Source organism: Hippoglossus stenolepis, chromosome 4 (genome assembly GCF_022539355.2).
Source record: "Hippoglossus stenolepis isolate QCI-W04-F060 chromosome 4, HSTE1.2, whole genome shotgun sequence".
NCBI classification, from domain to species: domain Eukaryota; kingdom Metazoa; phylum Chordata; class Actinopteri; order Pleuronectiformes; family Pleuronectidae; genus Hippoglossus; species Hippoglossus stenolepis.
The window spans coordinates 13869758-13889571 of NC_061486.1; the positions used below are offsets into that span (position 1 = coordinate 13869758).

General features: G+C 41.2%; 1 protein-coding gene across 3 annotated transcripts in view; it reads left to right on the plus strand.

Annotated features, from left to right (window-relative positions):
- kcnab1a (potassium voltage-gated channel subfamily A regulatory beta subunit 1a) overlaps nt 1-19814 on the plus strand; it is a 105240-nt gene that overhangs the window by 72312 nt on the left and 13114 nt on the right. For all 3 annotated transcript variants that reach the window (XM_035154960.2, XM_035154961.2, XM_035154962.2), the window contains exons 2-6: nt 1138-1181; nt 10928-10965; nt 17730-17809; nt 18171-18215; nt 19005-19049. In XM_035154960.2, the coding sequence (XP_035010851.1) occupies nt 1138-1181; nt 10928-10965; nt 17730-17809; nt 18171-18215; nt 19005-19049 (252 nt within the window). The remainder of the gene's footprint in view (nt 1-1137; nt 1182-10927; nt 10966-17729; nt 17810-18170; nt 18216-19004; nt 19050-19814) is intronic.

Below are 19814 nucleotides of genomic sequence, written 5' to 3' on the forward strand. Positions count from 1 at the left end.
ATTTTCCTGAGAACAGGACAATGACTATTTGATTCAAATTTGTCAAGTGGACACAAAAACTGCTCCATACGATAGATATCATGTGTCTGCTGGATGTGTATACAGGCAACAATTTGGCAACACTGTGGCTACATTAACTTTATAAGGTGATATTAATCATTCGTAAGTGGGTCTTAAGCTAATCTGCGTAAAGGATCGATGATTTGAGCCGCTATAGACTTTATAGTCAGCATGTCCTTGATTTAGTGGGTTAATAAGGATGCAAAGACAGCATGTGGGTGTACAGTGTGGAAGGGAAGGCTGATTACTGTATGCATACAGAGAGACTGTGTAGTGTTAATGACAGCTAATGAGGCCATTAGCAAGCAAATGAGATGTGTTTAATATCTATAGTGCACACCAACTAACACCCACATACGCTTCATCTCCATCCTGCAAAATACAAGATCTGATTCTATTTCCTTGGCATACAATCTTCACTATTTTATGCGACGTACTTGTTCACATTGGTTTATCACGTTGGTGTTTTCCATTTCGTTCAATCAGTGAGTTGATTTCTTTTTTCCTTTACATCCTGTTTCTCCCTGCATCACACTCTTAGTGACAAACCTGGTGTGTTTCTCCTCCCCGCTCACGGGAAAGTTCCATTACCATTTTGTTCCACTCCGAGGCTTCCTCTCACACACACACACACATACACACATACACACACACACACCTGCTTCAACATAATAGGACCTTGACTGTGTTACAGCACCTGTCTATAGGTTCAGGAAAGTGAAATTCACTTTCCTTTCAAGGAGCAATCGGGCAGACAGAAGCGCTGTCAAGCTGTCATGTGATTACATCAGAAGTAAAGCCACATCCATCCTCTTAAGGCCTGCTTGTTAAAAACACTACACTGTCCTCTTGACCCCATGCTGCATTGGAAGTTTGAAGATTGATGTGCTTCAAAATCAGTCTTTTAATGGGATTGAGTCACACTTAATCCAGTGTTTAACAGAATCATCAATTCTGACCTTCTTTTTTGAGAGGTGGCTATTAAATTTTTTCATTGGATCCTTTACCTTATCTGGTTACGTATATGTGTGTAAGGTTAATGTGTGTGATCTGATTCCTCTTTTCTTTTTTTTACAGGAATCTGGGAAAGTCAGGACTCAGAGTATCGTGTTTAGGACTGGGTGAGTAGACTCTGTACTCTCCTTCATGACCCACATTGCAATTGTCCATTACACAGATCACGCAAATAATACACATTGTTGATTGTTGCATTATGTCAATAATACACTCAATTAAAGAATCTAAAGTAGGAAAATGTACTGATAAGTTCAGCCTGTTGTGTGATTAAACCATTGGTTCTCAAACTGGGGGGTGGGAACTCTTGGGGAGGCCCATGGTCACTTTATTGGAGGCGTTGATGAGCAGTGACAATACCTTGTTTTTACAAAAAAATCTGCTTAGATACTTTATCATTTTTAATGATTGATAGAAAATTATAATTGAGCGTTTAGGCGAGGGTTGGTGCCACAGGCAGAGACAGGAAGTAACATATTCATTCTGCTAGGGAGATCACATGTTTTTGTTTAGCGCACAACCTCACGGACGGCGGCCCCTTATCACCAAAAACTCTCTTCATATGGGTTTCATTTGACTTTTTATATGTGATCTTTGTATGTTAGGATACTAAAAACCTTTTAATTAAAAGTGACTGAAATAGTGAATAAAGCGGAGCATGAATTTGAACTAAAATGGTGTCAGAGGCAGATTTGTGGTGCCATGCAGAACTTTTGTGTTTCAGGGTGTAATATCTGACTCTGAGGCCACCTCTGAGCGCTGCAGCCCCAGGTGGTTCATGGTACACTGAGAGGTTGGAGTCAGACTGGCTGAGCCGCACAGAGCAGAAAAGGTCAACATAATGCCAGCTGCCTGCCACATGTTGAGCCCAGGGCGGACATGGAGCTGGCAGGGGAGGAGAGGAAGAGAGAGGGCAAAGCTCAATGGTGTTTCACTGATTAAGTTCAAGGACCAGTGCCCCACACAGAAGGATAATTGTGTATGTGCATGTGAAGCATGTATTCTACATTAGAAAAGTCCATTGTTAAAAACCAACACAGTCACAGACTCATATGCCTGACTTACAGTGCAGCAGACTGAAAATGCATGAAATGCTAATTAAGTCAAGTTAAATTGTGAATGTGACATTTGTCTCTGTTTGTCGTCTGTCGTGTGAACCACAGCCTGGAGGAGATGTAACTGTCTCACTCTGAGCCAATCTGCAACTGCATGATGATGCCCCAAGAGAAACACTGTTTCAACCAGAAAATTTGCTTAATTTACATAATGGTGTAATCAACCTCTTTTTCACGGAAATGCACTTTTTTTTTTTTTGCTTTTCAGAATTCCCACAGTCTGTTTTAGACAAAGCAACATGCAGAAACTAATCCGGAGATTTAGGCCAGTTTTCAAGCTGTAACTGTGTTAGTTTTACATCAAAGTGTACACTTTTGTAGCCGCTGTTTATAAAAGAAACTTTCTAGTGACACTACTGCATGTCTGCTCACTGTATTACAGCTGCAATGTGAATGAGGTCCCCAGGCTGCTTTTAAAACTTTCAAATTGGTAAACTTTACATTTTTTACTTGATATCCAAAGCAACTTTCAAGTGAGAGACAACACTAAAGCTTCAGTACAGTGCAAGACCTTGAAGTAAGTACCTGCATTTAGTAAGTGCAGAATGTGTACGCTTTATTTTGAAAAGGCACGTGCATGCCTATTGTAAGCGAGTGGCCACATGATGTGTTTTTAGGTGTGTTAGTATGGACGGGGATTAAAACTAATGCGGATGTGACCTTAGAGATGGGAGATGATAGAGTTGCTCTGAGAAGAGGAGACTTTTCAGAAGATTGTTGACAAATAAGCCAGAGAGGGACACCCCTGCTCTGATGGCATTTGATAACGTCTTTGAGAAACCGCAAACAAGGACAGTCTGGACTGTGATTACCTTTTTGTGCAGGGATGGAAATGTCAGAGACGTATAAGGAACACGGAGGGAGAAGGAGCATAACCCCAAATGATTGAGTTAAAGTAGATGCAGACCCAAAAGTCGTTCTGTAGACATAAGTGATTCAGGCGGCCATCGGCAGCTAGCGGAGGTCGATGAGCAGCAGAGTGACAGGTGCCCTGTCAGGCTGATTGAAAACGCAACGTGCCTAAACACTGTGGAGGGTTTCAGTGTGTGTGAAGTGAGACCTGCTGGAAGGGCACTGCAGTAGTTGAAGCAACTTGGCAAACTTGGTTGGCTCAAAACCAAGTTGAGTTCTTGATGAAAGTTACACAACATTAAAGTATCAAGTTGACCTTGACATGGATTGGCTGGCGAACAAAACACTTCACGGGGAAATTGATAAATCATTTGCTTTGGCACTGAAGATTCAGAGCAGCACAGCTGAAGTGAACTTGAGCAAAGCAGGAAAGTCACAAAAGAAGATAAATAATTTTTAAACTGAAGATCTAAGAACCTCAATTCAACTTTAAATAATTTCAGTTTTCTTCTGTTCTATAGTGGAGAGCCGCACCAAGGTGGATTCTATTATATTCAATATGCTTTCAGATCAGCTAACTTTTCCTTTTGAATGGTGTAAGTTTTTGCTCTTGATTTAAAATTTAAATAGAGTTTGGGCAGAAGATCTTTTTCTTTTCAGTCTATTAATGTTCTGCTATTTGATCATTTTCTAGTCAGCTGCATTTATTCCCCCACATTTAACTCACATACTCAAATGTGTGTAGCTGAGGAAGTTAATTCAAGATTCTGGAGAATGCTTTTACTGAAGCTGCTTCTATATGTTCGGTTCATTTGCTGTGTGCTAATGCAGCAGAGATACATAAGGATGAATTAACATTCAACACTTCAACACTCGCTGTCATTGTCCCAGGGACATAGAGCAGGACGGAGGGAGGGGTGATGAGACGAGAACTGGGAAAACAAGGAGGATTAAGGAAAGATGTGAATGATCCATGTACTGTAAATAGAAAGGGACGGAAAGGGAAGCCAGCATTTTGCTGATTATATGTTTAGCATGTAAAAACAAATAAAATTTTTTACTTTACTAAACATTATCCTTGTATTACTCCCTCTTTACCCTGGCAGCACTTCACAGTGGGAAATTCATTTCACTCTGAAACTGACTAGTTCAAAATGTTTATAGCACAGAGCCAAATTGTGAAAGTCAATTTGATATTCCACGGACGATAAAAAAAGTTAAACTCACATTCAAGCAGAACACAATTAAATTCCATGCATCTGAAAACCCCTCGCTGGTTAATTGAAACTGATTAAACAAAAACATCATGACAGAGAGGCTATGAGGGGGGATTCATTGATAAGTGAGTTCATCATGGCCGCTCAGCACAGGCAGTGTGCTCCTGCTGATAATTCACTATCTCCTCATTCACCGCAAACAGCCGACGGAGCGACTGCAGGGAGATCTGCAGTGGCGTCACTCTGCTGCCTCCAGCAATGCTCACTGGTGGACTGTTTGTGTGTGTGGCTGACAAAAGAGGAAATGAGGTTGATGCAGAAGTAAATGACCATCAACGCCGTCTGTGTGAAACTTAAACCTGGTTCCTGTCCTCTCACATTCTCATGCCCTATGCACTTTCATCTGTATTTGGTCCTGAATATACTGATGCGGCAAAGAGAGTGAATTCCTGAAATGCAATCCTGCCGTGTGGAGGAGACGGCAGCAGGAGGACAGACCTCTGCATGTTGTCAGCCTGGTGCTTCTGCAAGCGATAAAAAGAGCAGAATGTGATGTTGTATATCCTCCTTCCCTCTACTTCTACCGCACTCACTTGACTCTTATATGTTTTCCACTTCGTCTTGTACTTTAACCTCATCCTTTAAAATCGTATCTTATCTTATCGGCCACTGCATATACTCACAGTACTGAGGGGATCAGACAACCTAAGCCTTCTCCACTTTCTCTTCGTTTCACACTCTCTATTCATTTTAACCTAAATAAAGCAAAATCCAACGTCTTTATAATTTTGATCTAAACTAGTGCAGTACCTGTTCTAAACCTGGCTGTTTAGAATGGGCTGTTTGCTTGTCCTGTGTTAATGCTGGTTGCAGTTTTCTTTCTGAAATTGTAAAAGCGGTAATTAGGCCACAGCAAGTAAAGAACCCGGCTGCTGCACCACCGCTGCTGCACAAAGAGCTGTTCACCTGTTTTTCAAAGTTTAGTGAAGGTTCACTCATTACACAGAACTACAAACTGTTGCTGTTCTCATGCAGTTGGAGTGATTGACAAAATCACCTACGTTGATGAGTCTCAGCCTCTGCTGATACAGAGCGCTGAGTGCTTGTTTATTCAAAGTTAATTCATATTGAACATGTCCAAAACGCACCAAATTCAAAAGTGCACTGGGTTAATAACAATACACATGCCAAGTGTGAAGTCAATGAGATGAACAGTACTCAAGGTATGCGTCCCACATACAGACAGACATAGATTTCTGAAATTATTAGATAGATACATTAAATTTCTTCTATTACTGAAGTAGAAACTCTCATCACGAGCCAACTTCAATTGATTTTATTAAGCTGTTGTTCTCCTCCTACCACCGCCACAGGGTCAGCGGGTTATCCCAGGACCGAATTGGCCTTCCTTATGAGTCTGTCTCTTTCTGCCAGCAGTCGTGATGCTGCTTCTCCAGCAGACAACTCTGAACAAGACGGCTGATGCCACCACAATATTGAAGCCAATACTCTTCAGTTTATTTTGAAACTTTGTCAAAAAAGGTGTCGATTCAAGTCTGTTTATTTTGAACAACGTAGTTCAAAATGTTCAGTTGCAGTGTTTCTCATATTGTGTCGACCGAGTGGGAAAAAACAGACAGAGATTATGTTATTTTTGTGCTTTGTTGAATTCTGAGGTGTTTATGCTGTTTTATCTGCTCTATGTAAGCAGAGAACTGTAGCTGGAAAAGGGACTGAGGTGATTCAAGTAGAATTGTTGTGAAGAAATCAATAGAACTTGAAGAGGGAGTACAATAGACAAGGGATTGCAACACAACTGAAAATAGGCTCTGTGTGTGTGTACGTGTGCGTGTGTGAGAGAGAGAGTTTGAGTACCATATACGCTCTTTAAAAATAAAAGAAGCCATGCATTCTCTTCAAACAAACACACACACACACACACACACATGGAAAACAAACACACAGAGTGTGAGATAATGATTCATTATTAATAATTCGTTTTTTAAATTGGTTTCAGCACAACAAAACAACCACTTAATACTTTTATCTCAAAATGGACAAATATAGAACATTGCACAACATCCCTGGTTAAATTTTCAGGCAGGAACCCCCAAAAGCATGTTATTAATTAATTATTGTTTATAGCTCATGAAAGAGACACTATATTAGAATTGTCCAGCTGTCAAATTCAAACTCCAAATATGTCACTGCTTTGCCTTTCGCCATTAGGCATTATGAGACATATCCTGGTGGGCCTCTGAATCAGTGGGGCTGGTGGATCGTCAACAAATCCATAAAGCTTTTAGCAGCCCTGTCGATCCCTTACTGGCCATTGTGTACCTGTAATTCTCGAACTGCCTGAGAGCAAGCATGGACTAGGCTCACTGGTGAAAACAGTAGAAGTGATTGAGAGGTGGAGGAATGCAAGGGAGAGGAGGGGCATCTGTGGCTGAGCATGAGGAGTGGACGAATGTAGTGGAGAAGATGGCAGCTCGCAGTCATTGCTTCCTCATCCTCTCATGTTGGAATGAGAGCAGACACTATGCTAACTCGCTATTGAGTCTTGAGGAAGAAAGGGACAGTACAGGCTGGGGCGAGCTGGCTGCTAACTTCAGTCGATATTTATGCGATCCCGTCTATCATGTCAATCGATCATCACATTCAAGTTTAAATATTTGAACTCAGGCAAAAATTTGCATTGTGAAAGTCATTCAGTGCTGAGCCTGATTCTCAGTGGACTCAGTCCTGGCACCGACCTGAGCTAGAGAATCATCAAACCAGTCACTGGTCGGCGTCTGGTAGCGCTGAAAACGACCTTCATCCAGACACAGCTCCTGGAGGAGCCAGAGAAAGTCCCTGAGCTGTGTGCTCCTCCGGGTCGGGCTTCTGGACACACACACAACAGCGCTGACTTCTCCGGCGTTTTCACAACACCTACACCACAGCACTTGTAGCTACTTCAGTCAGGACTTCTCCTCTTCTGTCTTCTGCTGGCTTCCATCAGTGGTTCCACAAGATGTACAATGCAGCAACTGTAGTTGCTTCAGCTGATAGTTCTACTCTCTTCTGGAGGAAAACAGGGGAATATTCACTGGTTGTGTTTATTCACGTTACTTCTTCCTCATGCGTTTAGGGCGTTGTGAAAACGTGCATCGCGTTCGATATGAATGCAGCATCAGACTTTTAATGCCAAATAATGTCAAAACTGCTATGTCTTCACATTCTGTTGATAATCTTGGTTAGTTTTTGAATCTTTTAAATTTATAATACTCACATATTGTCCCTTAATAGTTTAGTCTCAGGTCCTTCAATGGTTCAAAAATGTGTCTATTCAAAGATGAGGTTTCCATTTATAAGCCAGGTCGATCTATATTTGGTGTTTGTGTGTCTTGTCTAGATAAATCAATAGTTACAAGCTTAACCACCTCAGAGATGTACTGCACCATTTTATTGAAGCTGGAAATAAAAACAAAATATGACTCAGCCTTTCTCTCTGTGGGCAGACAAGCTGAAAACTGCTGAAAAACAGAGTTAGGAGGTCAGTTAAAGTGAGACACCAGAGATAAATGTTTCATCTAAATGTGTGCCATCTATCACGCTGCCAGGTACAGGACTGGACTCAAAACTCAACATCCAAGTTAAAAGGACTTGCACAAAGCTGAAAGAAAAAAATTCACCTCTTGCCAAACCAGAAACTGTATCTGATCTCTCTCACTCATTAATATCCCCATTTTCCTTCAGTTTTATTCCATCAGACTGCCTTCTATGTAGAACCAGAGTTTACAACATCCGGTTGGTGATGCTTCCTGGTCAGCCCGCTCTAATTGGCTATTTGCGGGTCGCCCAATCACTGTTCCTCTCATACTCCACAATTCTCCCCTATTTCGAATCATAAATGTCAAACTTGTTTGATACCAAACATAATACATGACTCAAATTCAGTCACACTATAATCTGTTCAGATCAGCCCTTAATCAGCAATAAACCTGGGATCGTCTGGAGGACTGAATCAGACCCCAAACTGGCCAATGATCCTTTATTGTGCAACAGGCATTATGAGGAGTTAGTCTGGATCTACCTGTTGACTCAAGCACCTTTCCCTTTAAGGTTATCAGATTAGATATTGTTGCATAGCAACATTAAGTACCACTTCTGGCACTTCCCACCAGCAGCTGAAAGGAAAAGAAAATAGGCAGTTTGTTGTTGACAGGTCGTTAATTTCCATCAAACAGAAAAGTCAGTTGAATGAAGAGAATAAACTGCAGGGTTTTCTTCCCATGCTGAGTCTCCCGCCCACACACAAAGCTCAGAGCTGCAACCGGACATCGTCAGCTGTGATTACATTTCCATCCCCCTGGAGACGGCTTGAAGGACGGATTAAACACACACACACACACACACACACACACACACACACACACACACACACACACACACACACACACACACACACACACACACACACACACACACACGGATTCACACTCTACTATAGGTGCAGTTAAAGCTTAGTGCCATTTTAGTGGTGTTAACAATGTCCAAAATAAACCATGTAGGGAGACTTCCAGTGCCTTGTTACGACACAAAACCCAGGAAGCTCAATCGAGTCACTCAAGCATGACGTTTCTGACTTAGAGGAACCATAACAAAACGCGCGAGTGTTTTTTTCCCAGAGTTTTTGGGTTGGTAGACATGCCAGATACCCACATTAACGTGTAGAAGCACTAACAAAGTGGAATTTGCATGCTATGTCCCCTTTAAAATGAGCAGTGCTTGAGCGCTGTTTAATTGTCCCCCGTCTCTGAGGTGTACGTCGGTTTGCTTTAGGACAATTGAGGAGTGGAGGTGAAGAGAGTCACAGGTAGAAGTGTCATTTGCTGTGAAATTGTGGGCACTAAAGGGCATCGGAAGGGAGAAAGACAGAGAAGATTCAACAGAGCAGAGAGAGACTCATGGCCTGAAGGGAATTAATGAGAACTCTTAATCTGCTAGAGGGGTTGCGTTACTTCTCACAGACAGGAGGCTTAAATATTATGGGTTTTTCTACTTGATTGACCAAATATTCTATTAGAAAGGTCGGTTTTAAATGAATTTCAAAATGACACATTTGTCTCTTTAAAGTTTGTACAGCATATGAACCCTCTAAACTAAAAAGCATGAAACCTCAGGAAAAGCAACAAGAGAGGATCACTGTGATTGGACATGTAACAGATGAAGAAGAATGGTAGCAAACCCAATTTTATCATAAGCAAATTAAATTAAATTAATTTTAAAATGATCAGTAAAGCGTGCATGATGTTACAATTAACTTAATTCTTACATTTTCCTCAGAATTTAAAAGTTTTACTGCCTACATTTACTGCATAGGAAAACAAATAAATAACATAATAAATATATAAATACACATAGTCAGCAGCTTCTCGCTTTCTGTTTGTTTCTCACTCACATGAAGGTTGAAAGAATTAATATTAAAGAATATAATATAGGTGTAATAATTTGCCAAATCCTCAGTTCATTTTCAGAACAAGATTTTTGAGCCATGGTTAATTTCATCTTTTTTTTTTGGTAATATGTGTTCAGGGTCTGCAATGTCAGGGCTATTATCCATCTTAAGATAAATAAACTGACCAAAGATTTACAGCATGTATCACACGATTATGATCTAAACAAAAATAATTAGGTGAAAAAGGCAGTTGGAGGACAAATGGGTGTAATATTTACAAAATATACATCTTGTCCTAATGTCAAATAGAATAAGAGTTTCATGATATACATGGGTTATCATTATTATCACACTCTCGCTCTCTGTTTCTGAATCAGTACAACTCTAGAATATAGTCATTGATGGGAGCTTTTATGATGTGGAAATGCATTCACTGTTTCATAGCCACAGAACTTGCGACGCCTGAAAGTAAAGTGAAGGGGCCAAAAAGATTTTTGATAGCGAGGATAAAAAGACTTGTCGAGCAGAGTCCCAGGTTTTCTGCTGCCAGATTTCAAACACATGGCAACGCAAACTGCCTTGTAGCTTGTCAGACAGCCCTGACTTTCTTGCTGCTTTCTTTGCACACATAAGCCTTGCAGCATTTAAAGGTTTGCACCAAACATATTTCTGAGAATGGAGGTGTCCCCCTCCTCTCTCCCTCCCTCTCCCTCTGTCTGTCTCACTGTCTGGCAGGGTATTAGATAGCTAAAACTGTTTTGACATAATCTGAATGGGAAGCGTTTCCTGCCTCAACAAAGCCACATAAATAATTCAGTGAGTGAATGTGCAGAGGATTTAGCGTCTGCTCTGATCCAGGTAGTTCAGTCTTTTGTTTGTCATATTGGCTGTATTGTTTGGCAATGAGGATTATGACGTCAGATCGACAGACATACATGAGAACGTACGGACAGAGGACACGGGGTCCTCCGTGATGGTGACAAACAGTCCCCGGTGAAAAGAGAAAGTGTTAACAGCCACTCTCACAAGGTGATCCCTCAGAGCCGCAGCTCTGAACACGACAGATTCTTCTCCTGGGAACTTGACAGCCTCTTTCAACTAGTGTCACAGCCTGGGATTAAGCGTGTCTACCTGCAGGATGTCAAATACACACACACAGACAGAAGGGACTGATGGGATAGAAATGTTTCCTAACGCTGCAACGTCTCTGTCTCTCCTCCCTGCAGGTACGTGGGTGACATTCGGAGGACAGATAACAGACGAGGTATGAAACATTTTCTCATGTCTTAATTGTACATTTAACTATAATGGTCTCTTTGCTTATTGATTTTGTTGTAGTCTATGTATGGTAGTGATGAGTATCGTGTATATGTGTTGAACATAAACACGTGGACCTAATGTCATATAGTGCTTGATGTGGGGACAGTCCTTTAAACTCTCAGTTTATTACACTCTCAGTTTATTACACTCAGGGTGAACCATATAAAAACCCACAACAAGGATTGTGATGTCAGGATATGTGCAAAAACACATTGAATTCTGGTTGTGGACTGTTAGGAGACATCACCAAGCTTAAAATACAAATGTGTAAATTAAGTGCGATTGCGATGATGTGCTGCAAGATGTTCACACTGCTAACTACAGGACGCTCATTATATCATAATGGACAAGTGCCATACATACATATGTGTGTATATATATATATATATCTATACATTATTCTACTTTACCACCATACTCATCATACTTTCATACTTTGTTTGGAATGTGGTTTTAAAAACCTTTTTAAGCATACTCTGTCATTTCTGTGCAACTGAATATGTAACAATTTCTAGCCTGAACTGATGGAATTATAGTAGCAGATTCACTTTATCTAAACACATTAATATAAGGACAAAATAAACTATATGATCATTAAATGAACATTAACCCTCTTGTACCTTCAACAGTCTGTCAGATTAGAGTGACACGTGAACCACAGCACCGCTGGGGAGACTATGGAACATCTGTCACACCATTTATTTCTAACTGAGTGGTTTCATAGTTAACCTTGATCACACCATTAACAGTAGTTGGCTGGATGACCAAGTACTAATGTTTATTCATTCCAAAATGCCTCTACACCGGCAACAGCCATTGGCCTGACGCATTGTGTTTTCAGGTTGTCTGTCCATACGTCAGTCCGTCCTGTCCCTGTGAACATGATATCTCAAGAACTCCTTGAGGGAATTTCTTCAAATTTGGTAAAAACGTTCAGTTAGAGTAAAGGAGGAGCTGATAATAATCTGGTGGTCAAAGGTCAAAACACACAGTCAATGTGACCTCACAAAATATGTTTTTTGCCTTGTGAAAACGTTATCAGAAGAACACCTCAAAGGAATCCTTTCAATTTTGGAACAAATGTTCACTTTGACTCACAAATTAACTGATTAGATTTTGGTGGTCAATGGTCAAGGTCACCTCACAAAACATGTTTTGGGATTCTCATCTCAGGTCTGTCTTTAGGAAATGTCTTCAAATGACCAGTTGTCACTTGGACTTAAAGATGAACTGATTAGTGGTCAAAGGTCACAATGACATCACATTTTTGCGATTACAATATGTTCGGAACATCTGGAGGACTGAAACTGCACTGGTTGGCGACAGCATACAACCACAGGGCGTTAAATTCTAGATACAATTTGAAATGTCACAACCTTCATAAAGACTTCAGGTGTGATGATTCAGATCATATTGCATGACTCAAATTTATACAACATGGAATTCAAAAGGGCATGAGGGTCGACATGTGTACGTGTGTGTGCTTATGTCTCCTTTACACTCATGTCAATGAACAATAACGTGCTCTGATGTGGCTGCTGGGGTCTTGGTCTTGGTCATCACACACACACACACACACACACACACACACACACACACACACACACTGAGTGTGACTCTAAGGGACAAGAGAACAGAGCCCCCCCCCGTGACAAGTAGGCTTATGTAAGAGCATTATTTTTCTTACCTAAGGGCTCAGTGCCATCAACTCGTATCACACACTCAGAGCCTGGCACCCTCCTTCTGTCCGTTATTCTGAGTGTCCCCAGTTCAATGTCACTGTTATCACTCCTGCACTTCACTCCACCAGGCTGCTCTGCTGTCGAGGGCCGACAGAGAGTCTGTCTCAAATATTCTTTTGATTCCTAAAATGTTCATGCTCTCTCTAGTTCAGTGTTTCTTAAACTATTTTGGTATATCCCCTCCTTCAGAAGCTGAATAAAGTTTCTCCCGACCCCACAACTTTTATCAGTCATTTCAAAGGTAAAAAAAAAAAAAGATGAATTGGATTTTTATGAAATAAAGGTTAGCATGATCTCATCAGCAAAATTTGTCTGTTTATCCGTATCTGTTAAACTCACTCCCTAAAATTACTCGACAAGCAACAGTACTGGCATCGCTGTTGGGTTAAAAAGTCCTCTGTTGTCCTGAATGCCTCTGGTTCAATGTCACTGTTATCAAATAAACTCTAAATATACTACAAGTCCTCAGTAGAGTTCAGTGTCCTCGTTAAGAAATGCACGACAACTCTGACACACAAACACAGATACTACATAACACCAGTGTGAGGGCTGCACATGCTACATCTAAAATGACACACACGTGACACACAAAACATTTCTGTTAGTGACTTTGTACTATTTCTAACAACACCTGGCAGAAATGATATACAACAATAATAAATAATAAACAAACATTTTACAATGCTGTTATTGAATGAGACATATTATGCTCATATTCAGTTTTAAAATTTTGATTTGTATTACAAAAAAAAAATGCCATGCTCTAATGCTCAGAAAATGTTTATGTTTTTTTACACAGAAAGTTCACAGAGTGATGGTGGGATGCATATAATCACAAACATTTCTGTCTTTCAAAACGGCCAAAAGTGGCTCCATACATCTGCAATCCAAATGCAGAGAGTGTCTGTGTTAACTTTGATAGTAGTGAGTGTGGTGGGGAGGAGGCAGCTCAGTCATGAAACCATCTTTTAAGGTCTTGACCTTCTATGTAAAGTGCCATGTAATCCTGCGAACATCAGACAAACAGCAATGAACATAACCTCCGTGGTGTAGGTAACAAAGAAAGAAGCGTGGCCAACCAGGCAATTCTGCAACTTTACAGTGGCTCAGTGTTTTTCAGTGGGTAAAAGTAGAGTATAGGTGAAGAGGTGAGTAAATGTGTTTTACTGACAGATTGTCTCTGCAGTTTTTCCTCCTCTTTCATTCGAAGGCCATCAGTCAAATTCAGTTCGTCCAAAATGGCCGGAAGTCAGAGGTTGTCAGAAATCTGAGTCAGCAGCGATGCTTCATCAGCGACACAAGCTTCCTGACCTTGTGAATGTCACAGTGAGCTCCCTCGGACAGTGACCTTTGGTATCTCATGAGACTCATCGTGACTGAGCAATCACCAAAGTCCAATCAGTCAGCCTATAAAATCTGACATTATTGCCCTCTCTGCTCCCTGTCTGTGACTCTCATCTCATCGTCGTCGCCACAACACCATCTCCTGCATCTTTCTCAGCCTCCCTACAAAACGGTGTATTACCCATCGTGTCCTTTTTTAGTTTTCACAACCTTTTATTTACCTCATTCATGATACAGCTCTATCCTCCATCTGTTCTCTTACCTCTTTGCTCCCTCTTTTTTTTTTTTACTTCCTCCAGCTCCCCCAGCAGTTTTGACAGAGATTCTTTACAACGTACACAGACCATATAGAGCAAGAACATCTCTGTCATCACTCTTTCCCAAATCCTTCTCTCCTCAACTGACCCATCCTTTTTTTGTAAGCTCTCCATTATCCATGCTCCAGCTTTTCATTCTGCTCTGTTTGCCTTAATGGTAGCCCCGGACTCTCAGACTGAATGAACCCTTTTAGAAAGTTGCTCTCTCTGTCCTTGACTCTGAAAAACATCACTTCTGACCCACTTGTCCTCAGCTGTGGATTTCAGTCATGCATTCTGCCTCTTTCAACCTTTTGCCAAAACATTTTTATCTTTTGGGGAATAATACAAGCTTTGATTGTGTCTTCGCTGTTATTCAGTCCAAAGGTTGCTGTCATGGCCTCCAGCTGGTTCTGAACGCAGCAGCTATGTTCCACACAGAGCAATAAGTCGTTAGTCACTGCGTTACAAAATATAGTCCTGTCGGTGTTTTGCTGATCTGGTGCACTCACCTGTATCACAAGGTCATAAATCAGTACTTTTGGGTGGCAAAGACTTTTTTAGATTATTTAAGAATTTTAAATGGACCTGTCATGCCGGGAGGCATTATGTTTTAGGGTTTTCCGTCCGTCCCATTCTCATGAGCACAATACCAGAAGAACACCTTGAGGCAATTTCTTGAATTTTGGTTCAAATGTTCACTCGGATACACAAATTTAATGATTAGATTTTAGTGGTGACAGGGCAAAGGTCCCGGTGACCTAACAAAACTCGCTCTTCGTCATGTGAGCGCAACATTTCTGGAACCCTGTTTTTGCCTTCTGAACGTGTTACCTTAAAGGGATAGTTCACCGAAAAATTCTCGTGTGGTGTCATCAAAGTGTCCACAAGCCCTGACAATCATATTCGCCTCGAAACGGCGTCATTTACACCATGTTTTTAGTCTAAAAGTCCACCGGAAGTGGCTAAGCTAGCGGACATTAGCATGTCCCACGGTCCGTGAATCCACCTCGTAGAAAGATATCAACAGACATTTTACAAAGTTTATCTCTGTAACTCCAGAAGTGTTGTGCGGACTCAAACACTTCACCCATCCCTCCATCGGCATAGTGGTGAGTAGATAGTGAATGAGTGAATTTTAATTTATCAGTAAACTATCCCTTTAAGAACGCCTCTAGAGAATATTTTCAAATGACACACATGTTCAATTAGACTGATAGATTAGGTGATTAGATTTTAGTGATTGAAGGTCATGGTAATTCTAGATCCTCAGTTCTTTTACTCGGTTTCTTTTTATTAACTACTATTTTGTAGTTTTTCTCTGCCTTTTTAATGAAATCATTCTAGATTGTTTTTAGTGTTGTATTTTAATTGTTTCCATCAAAGTACTTCCTTTAAACGAATTAACTAAATAATTGCTAGTTGCATCATGTCATGTTGCCCAGGTTGTGCTGGTTGCAGAGAAAAGGTTGAGACAGATTCTCACAGGAGAGATGATAAAATTCTTTCCCTGCTTTCTGCAATCACTGAAACTCAGAAACACACACACACACTTCCAGGCATACACACAAAGCCAAACATACAGATCCGATGCACAAATGTAAAAACAAACACACATGCAGCATGCGAACAAACCCATAACACACTCTGCAGGGAAATGATGGCAAATTCACTTAAAGCTCTCAAGTGATAAAACTCTACATGGGAGGAAATTGGATCCTAGTCAGATGATTTATGGTTTACATGTCTGCAGAAATATGGAAGAATCTCTGCACGTTGCACAAATGCCTCACAAACACACAGATGCACAAATGCACACACACACACACACACCATTATAACGCACGAGCATTTATTAACCAAAGAGGAATGAGCTGATGCTACTGTACATCATGGAGTGGAATTGTTTTTTCACAGAATTACACAGTGATCCATCCCACTTGCTCACTGAGTTAATACATCAACGGAATTACAATAAAACTGCACCAGCTAATTTTGAACATTTTACATCAAGACGACATCTTGAGTGCTCTGCTGTTGCCTCATATTCAAACAGGACATACTGTGTTTACAGTATCTAATACATCCTGTTGAAACCCTTTTATATTGACAATACTATGTTATGAGTTTTCTAGGGTTGGTCATTTTTTTCTTAAACACCTTTTATCTTACTTGTTCAAATCATCTTCATGTCCCAACAGCCATCAATATATAGTCAGAAAATCTGGAAAAAGAAGAAGAAGAAAAAAAAGCTTGGTCCAAATGAACTGATGAACTGAAGACCTCGCTACGTTTCCTTCCAGGGAAGGGCTCTCCCACCCATGACCTTACTATCGCCATCGACAACTCTGTGGTAGCCCTCTCCCAGACCCCAAGATCCTGGGTGTGACAGTCAACTCTCTCTTACTGCCAACATTACTGCAACAACCCGCTCGTGTAGATACATGCTGGACAACATCAGGAGAATACTTCCCCTTCTCACTCAGAAGGCGGCACAGGTTCTGGTCCAGGCTCTGGTCATCTCACGCCTGGACTACTGCAACTTCCTCCTGGCTGATCTGCATGCTAGTGCCATCCAACCTCTGCAGCTCATCCAGAATGCAGCAGCTCGACTGATCTTCAACCAACCTAAGTTCTCTCACACTACACCAACCCTCCGCTCCCTTCACTGGTTACCAGTGGCTGCCCATATCCGCTTCAAGACACTAGTACTTGCGTACCGTGCTGCGAACGGATCGGGCACAGTCTACATCCAGGACATGGTCAAACCTTACACCCCAGCCCATCCACTCTGCTCTGCATCGGCAAAATCGGTTTGCTGCTCCCTCACTGGAGTTAGCCACTCAACAAAATCACAACTGTTTGCTGTCCTGGCTCCTAAATGGTGGAACGAGCTCCCCATTGACATCAGGACAGCAGAAAGTCTACACATCTCTTGCCGCAGGCTAAAGACACATCTCTTTCTCCTACACCTTGGTTATGAAGATGATGTCTAATAACTATCGTCAACTCTGGTTTAGTTGCACTTCTATATTGCACTTACATGTAGCACTTTGTAGTTTGGCTTTTTTTGAAGCTCATTGTACTTACATGATTCCTACTGTTCTGAGTTTGTACCCTCATGGTTGAATTCACTTTGGAAGTCGCTTTGGGTAAAAGTGTCAGCTAAATGATATGTAATGTAATGTGTCTGCTTTGACCTGCAATATTCGCCTGCACTTGTGTAAGTGGGACTGTGCCTCACTCAGCCATGTTGTTGCTGCTTATTCCTGAAAATGAAATTAATACAAATTCTGCAAACTGACATTTCTGTGACCTGTTGCCAGGTAGCAGAACAGCTGATGACCATTGCATATGAGAGCGGAGTCAACCTGTTCGACACAGCTGAGGTCTACGCAGGCGGCAGGTGGGTGTCATGCAACCGACTCAGTGTGTGTGTGTGTGCATTTCAGCTGATCTCATATCAACCAGGTGCAGACATGTAGCTCCACTCCACGTACACAGTGTAACTAACAACTAGCTGGTCTGGAGTGTCTGTTTATGTCTAGAATCACTAAAACACAGCAGTTGTAATGTAGTTGTAATAGACCCTTTAAATGCCCTATATAGATGTCTATTCATGACCAACCTGGTATGTCATATTTTTACTGCACTACAGGGCCCAATAAGTTTAATGACAATAAATTGCAGGGTGGATATTGTGCTGGAAACTTGTATGAATTCAAACTGCAGTTTAATAACGGCACCTCATTTATGTTGCCTTGCAGGGCTGAAGTCATTCTAGGAAACATTATCAAGAAGAAGTGCTGGAGGTAATGGTGACATTAATGTGTTGCTTCATCACTGTATGTAAGAGTGTGTGCGCAATGTGTTGCAAGAGGCAGTGCGTGCGTGCGTGCGTGCGTGTGTGTGGTGGGTGGAGTCACTACCTGCAACAAGAAGTGATGTTTATTCATAACGTTAATTTAGAAAATGCACCTTTTAATGTAATCTCAAATGACTGTTTGTAATAATGTTTAACTGTTGTAATATTATGCCTGTCTCCTATATATTGGTGTATTATCACTACCCATCTGTCAGTATGAAGCCGTATGAATGAATGTGGGGACAGTCAGATGCCGCTCTCTACTTGTTCCATCATTATGCAGCTAAGTGTCATGTACTGAACTAGATTACCAGTAGGCGGTTTGATGCTGCTGGGGTAAAGACACACTGAACCTGACATCTCAGTCCCTGAGTGTCATCATGACTTTACACAGAGTGGGTTTATTAGAGGAGGAGAAAGGAACAGACAGTGCTGAGGGCTGCTGGTCCTTTTTTAGTTCAGATTCTGTCGGAAAAATGTACATGAGAGACAAAACATACAACTCTCAGCTCTGAATAAAATACAGGAAGGGAAGTATTAAATATCACACGTTCTCACACATTCGTCACTGTCGGACACATTGAACATGTTTGCTTGACTTAACTTTGGTGATGCTGAAGAATGTGTGGAGAGATTGAGATGAATGAGCAGAGCACCAGATGTTAAATGACACAGTGCCACTCACTGCTCTGCATCTTTTCTCTGTCTTTCTGTGTCTTTCTCTGCATCTTCACAGACGATCCAGTTTGGTCATTACAACCAAACTCTACTGGGGAGGAAAGTAAGTGAGAAACTCTCTGAACTCAGTTTGTCAGACTTCTTATTTATTCAGGAAGTCTCACTGAGATCAAGAAGTCTTTTATCAGAGCACTCTCAGATCAAATTACACATGTACAACATCACATCAAGACGATTCAGTCATCGCACACACAAACGGAGAATTAAGAGGAGTGAGGAGTGTCGCTTACTTTTAAGTGGAATCAAACGCATTACTTCGCCACCCTTGCATTTCCAAGTGGTTTTACTGTTACCACCACAGACTGAGCATGAAGATGGGTTGACGAGCTCCACTTCTTCCCACTATACAGAAATATGATCCATATCCAATATATGCGCATTTGGAGCCAGAGTCAGCTCACTAGCAATTAGGTGATGGAGCCGCGGTAGCGAGGTCCAACCAATGCACATGCTTGAACAACCACGAGTCAGTCTCAGCTGTCAATCAGGATGTTTTACCACATTTTTTTTTCATCAAATAACTAGTTAATTAAAACTTATTGGAAAAAATAACAGCAACGATCAGTGTGATAAGAACTACCTAAAGTTGTGTCCATGCCTCATCTGTTAACATAGAAGAGTCAGGGTTTATGACCTTTACCTTTACTGCTTTTGGCTTTTCTTTTGGGAGCAGTCGTGTCGTCCACTTTTATATACAGACACTGTTGCGAATACCAGATTGCTCTCTGTGTTCAATGTTATGATGAAGGCAGAATAAAGGATTTTTTTCTTGTCTGAGTTGAAATGACAAAATGACGATCTTAAGCCC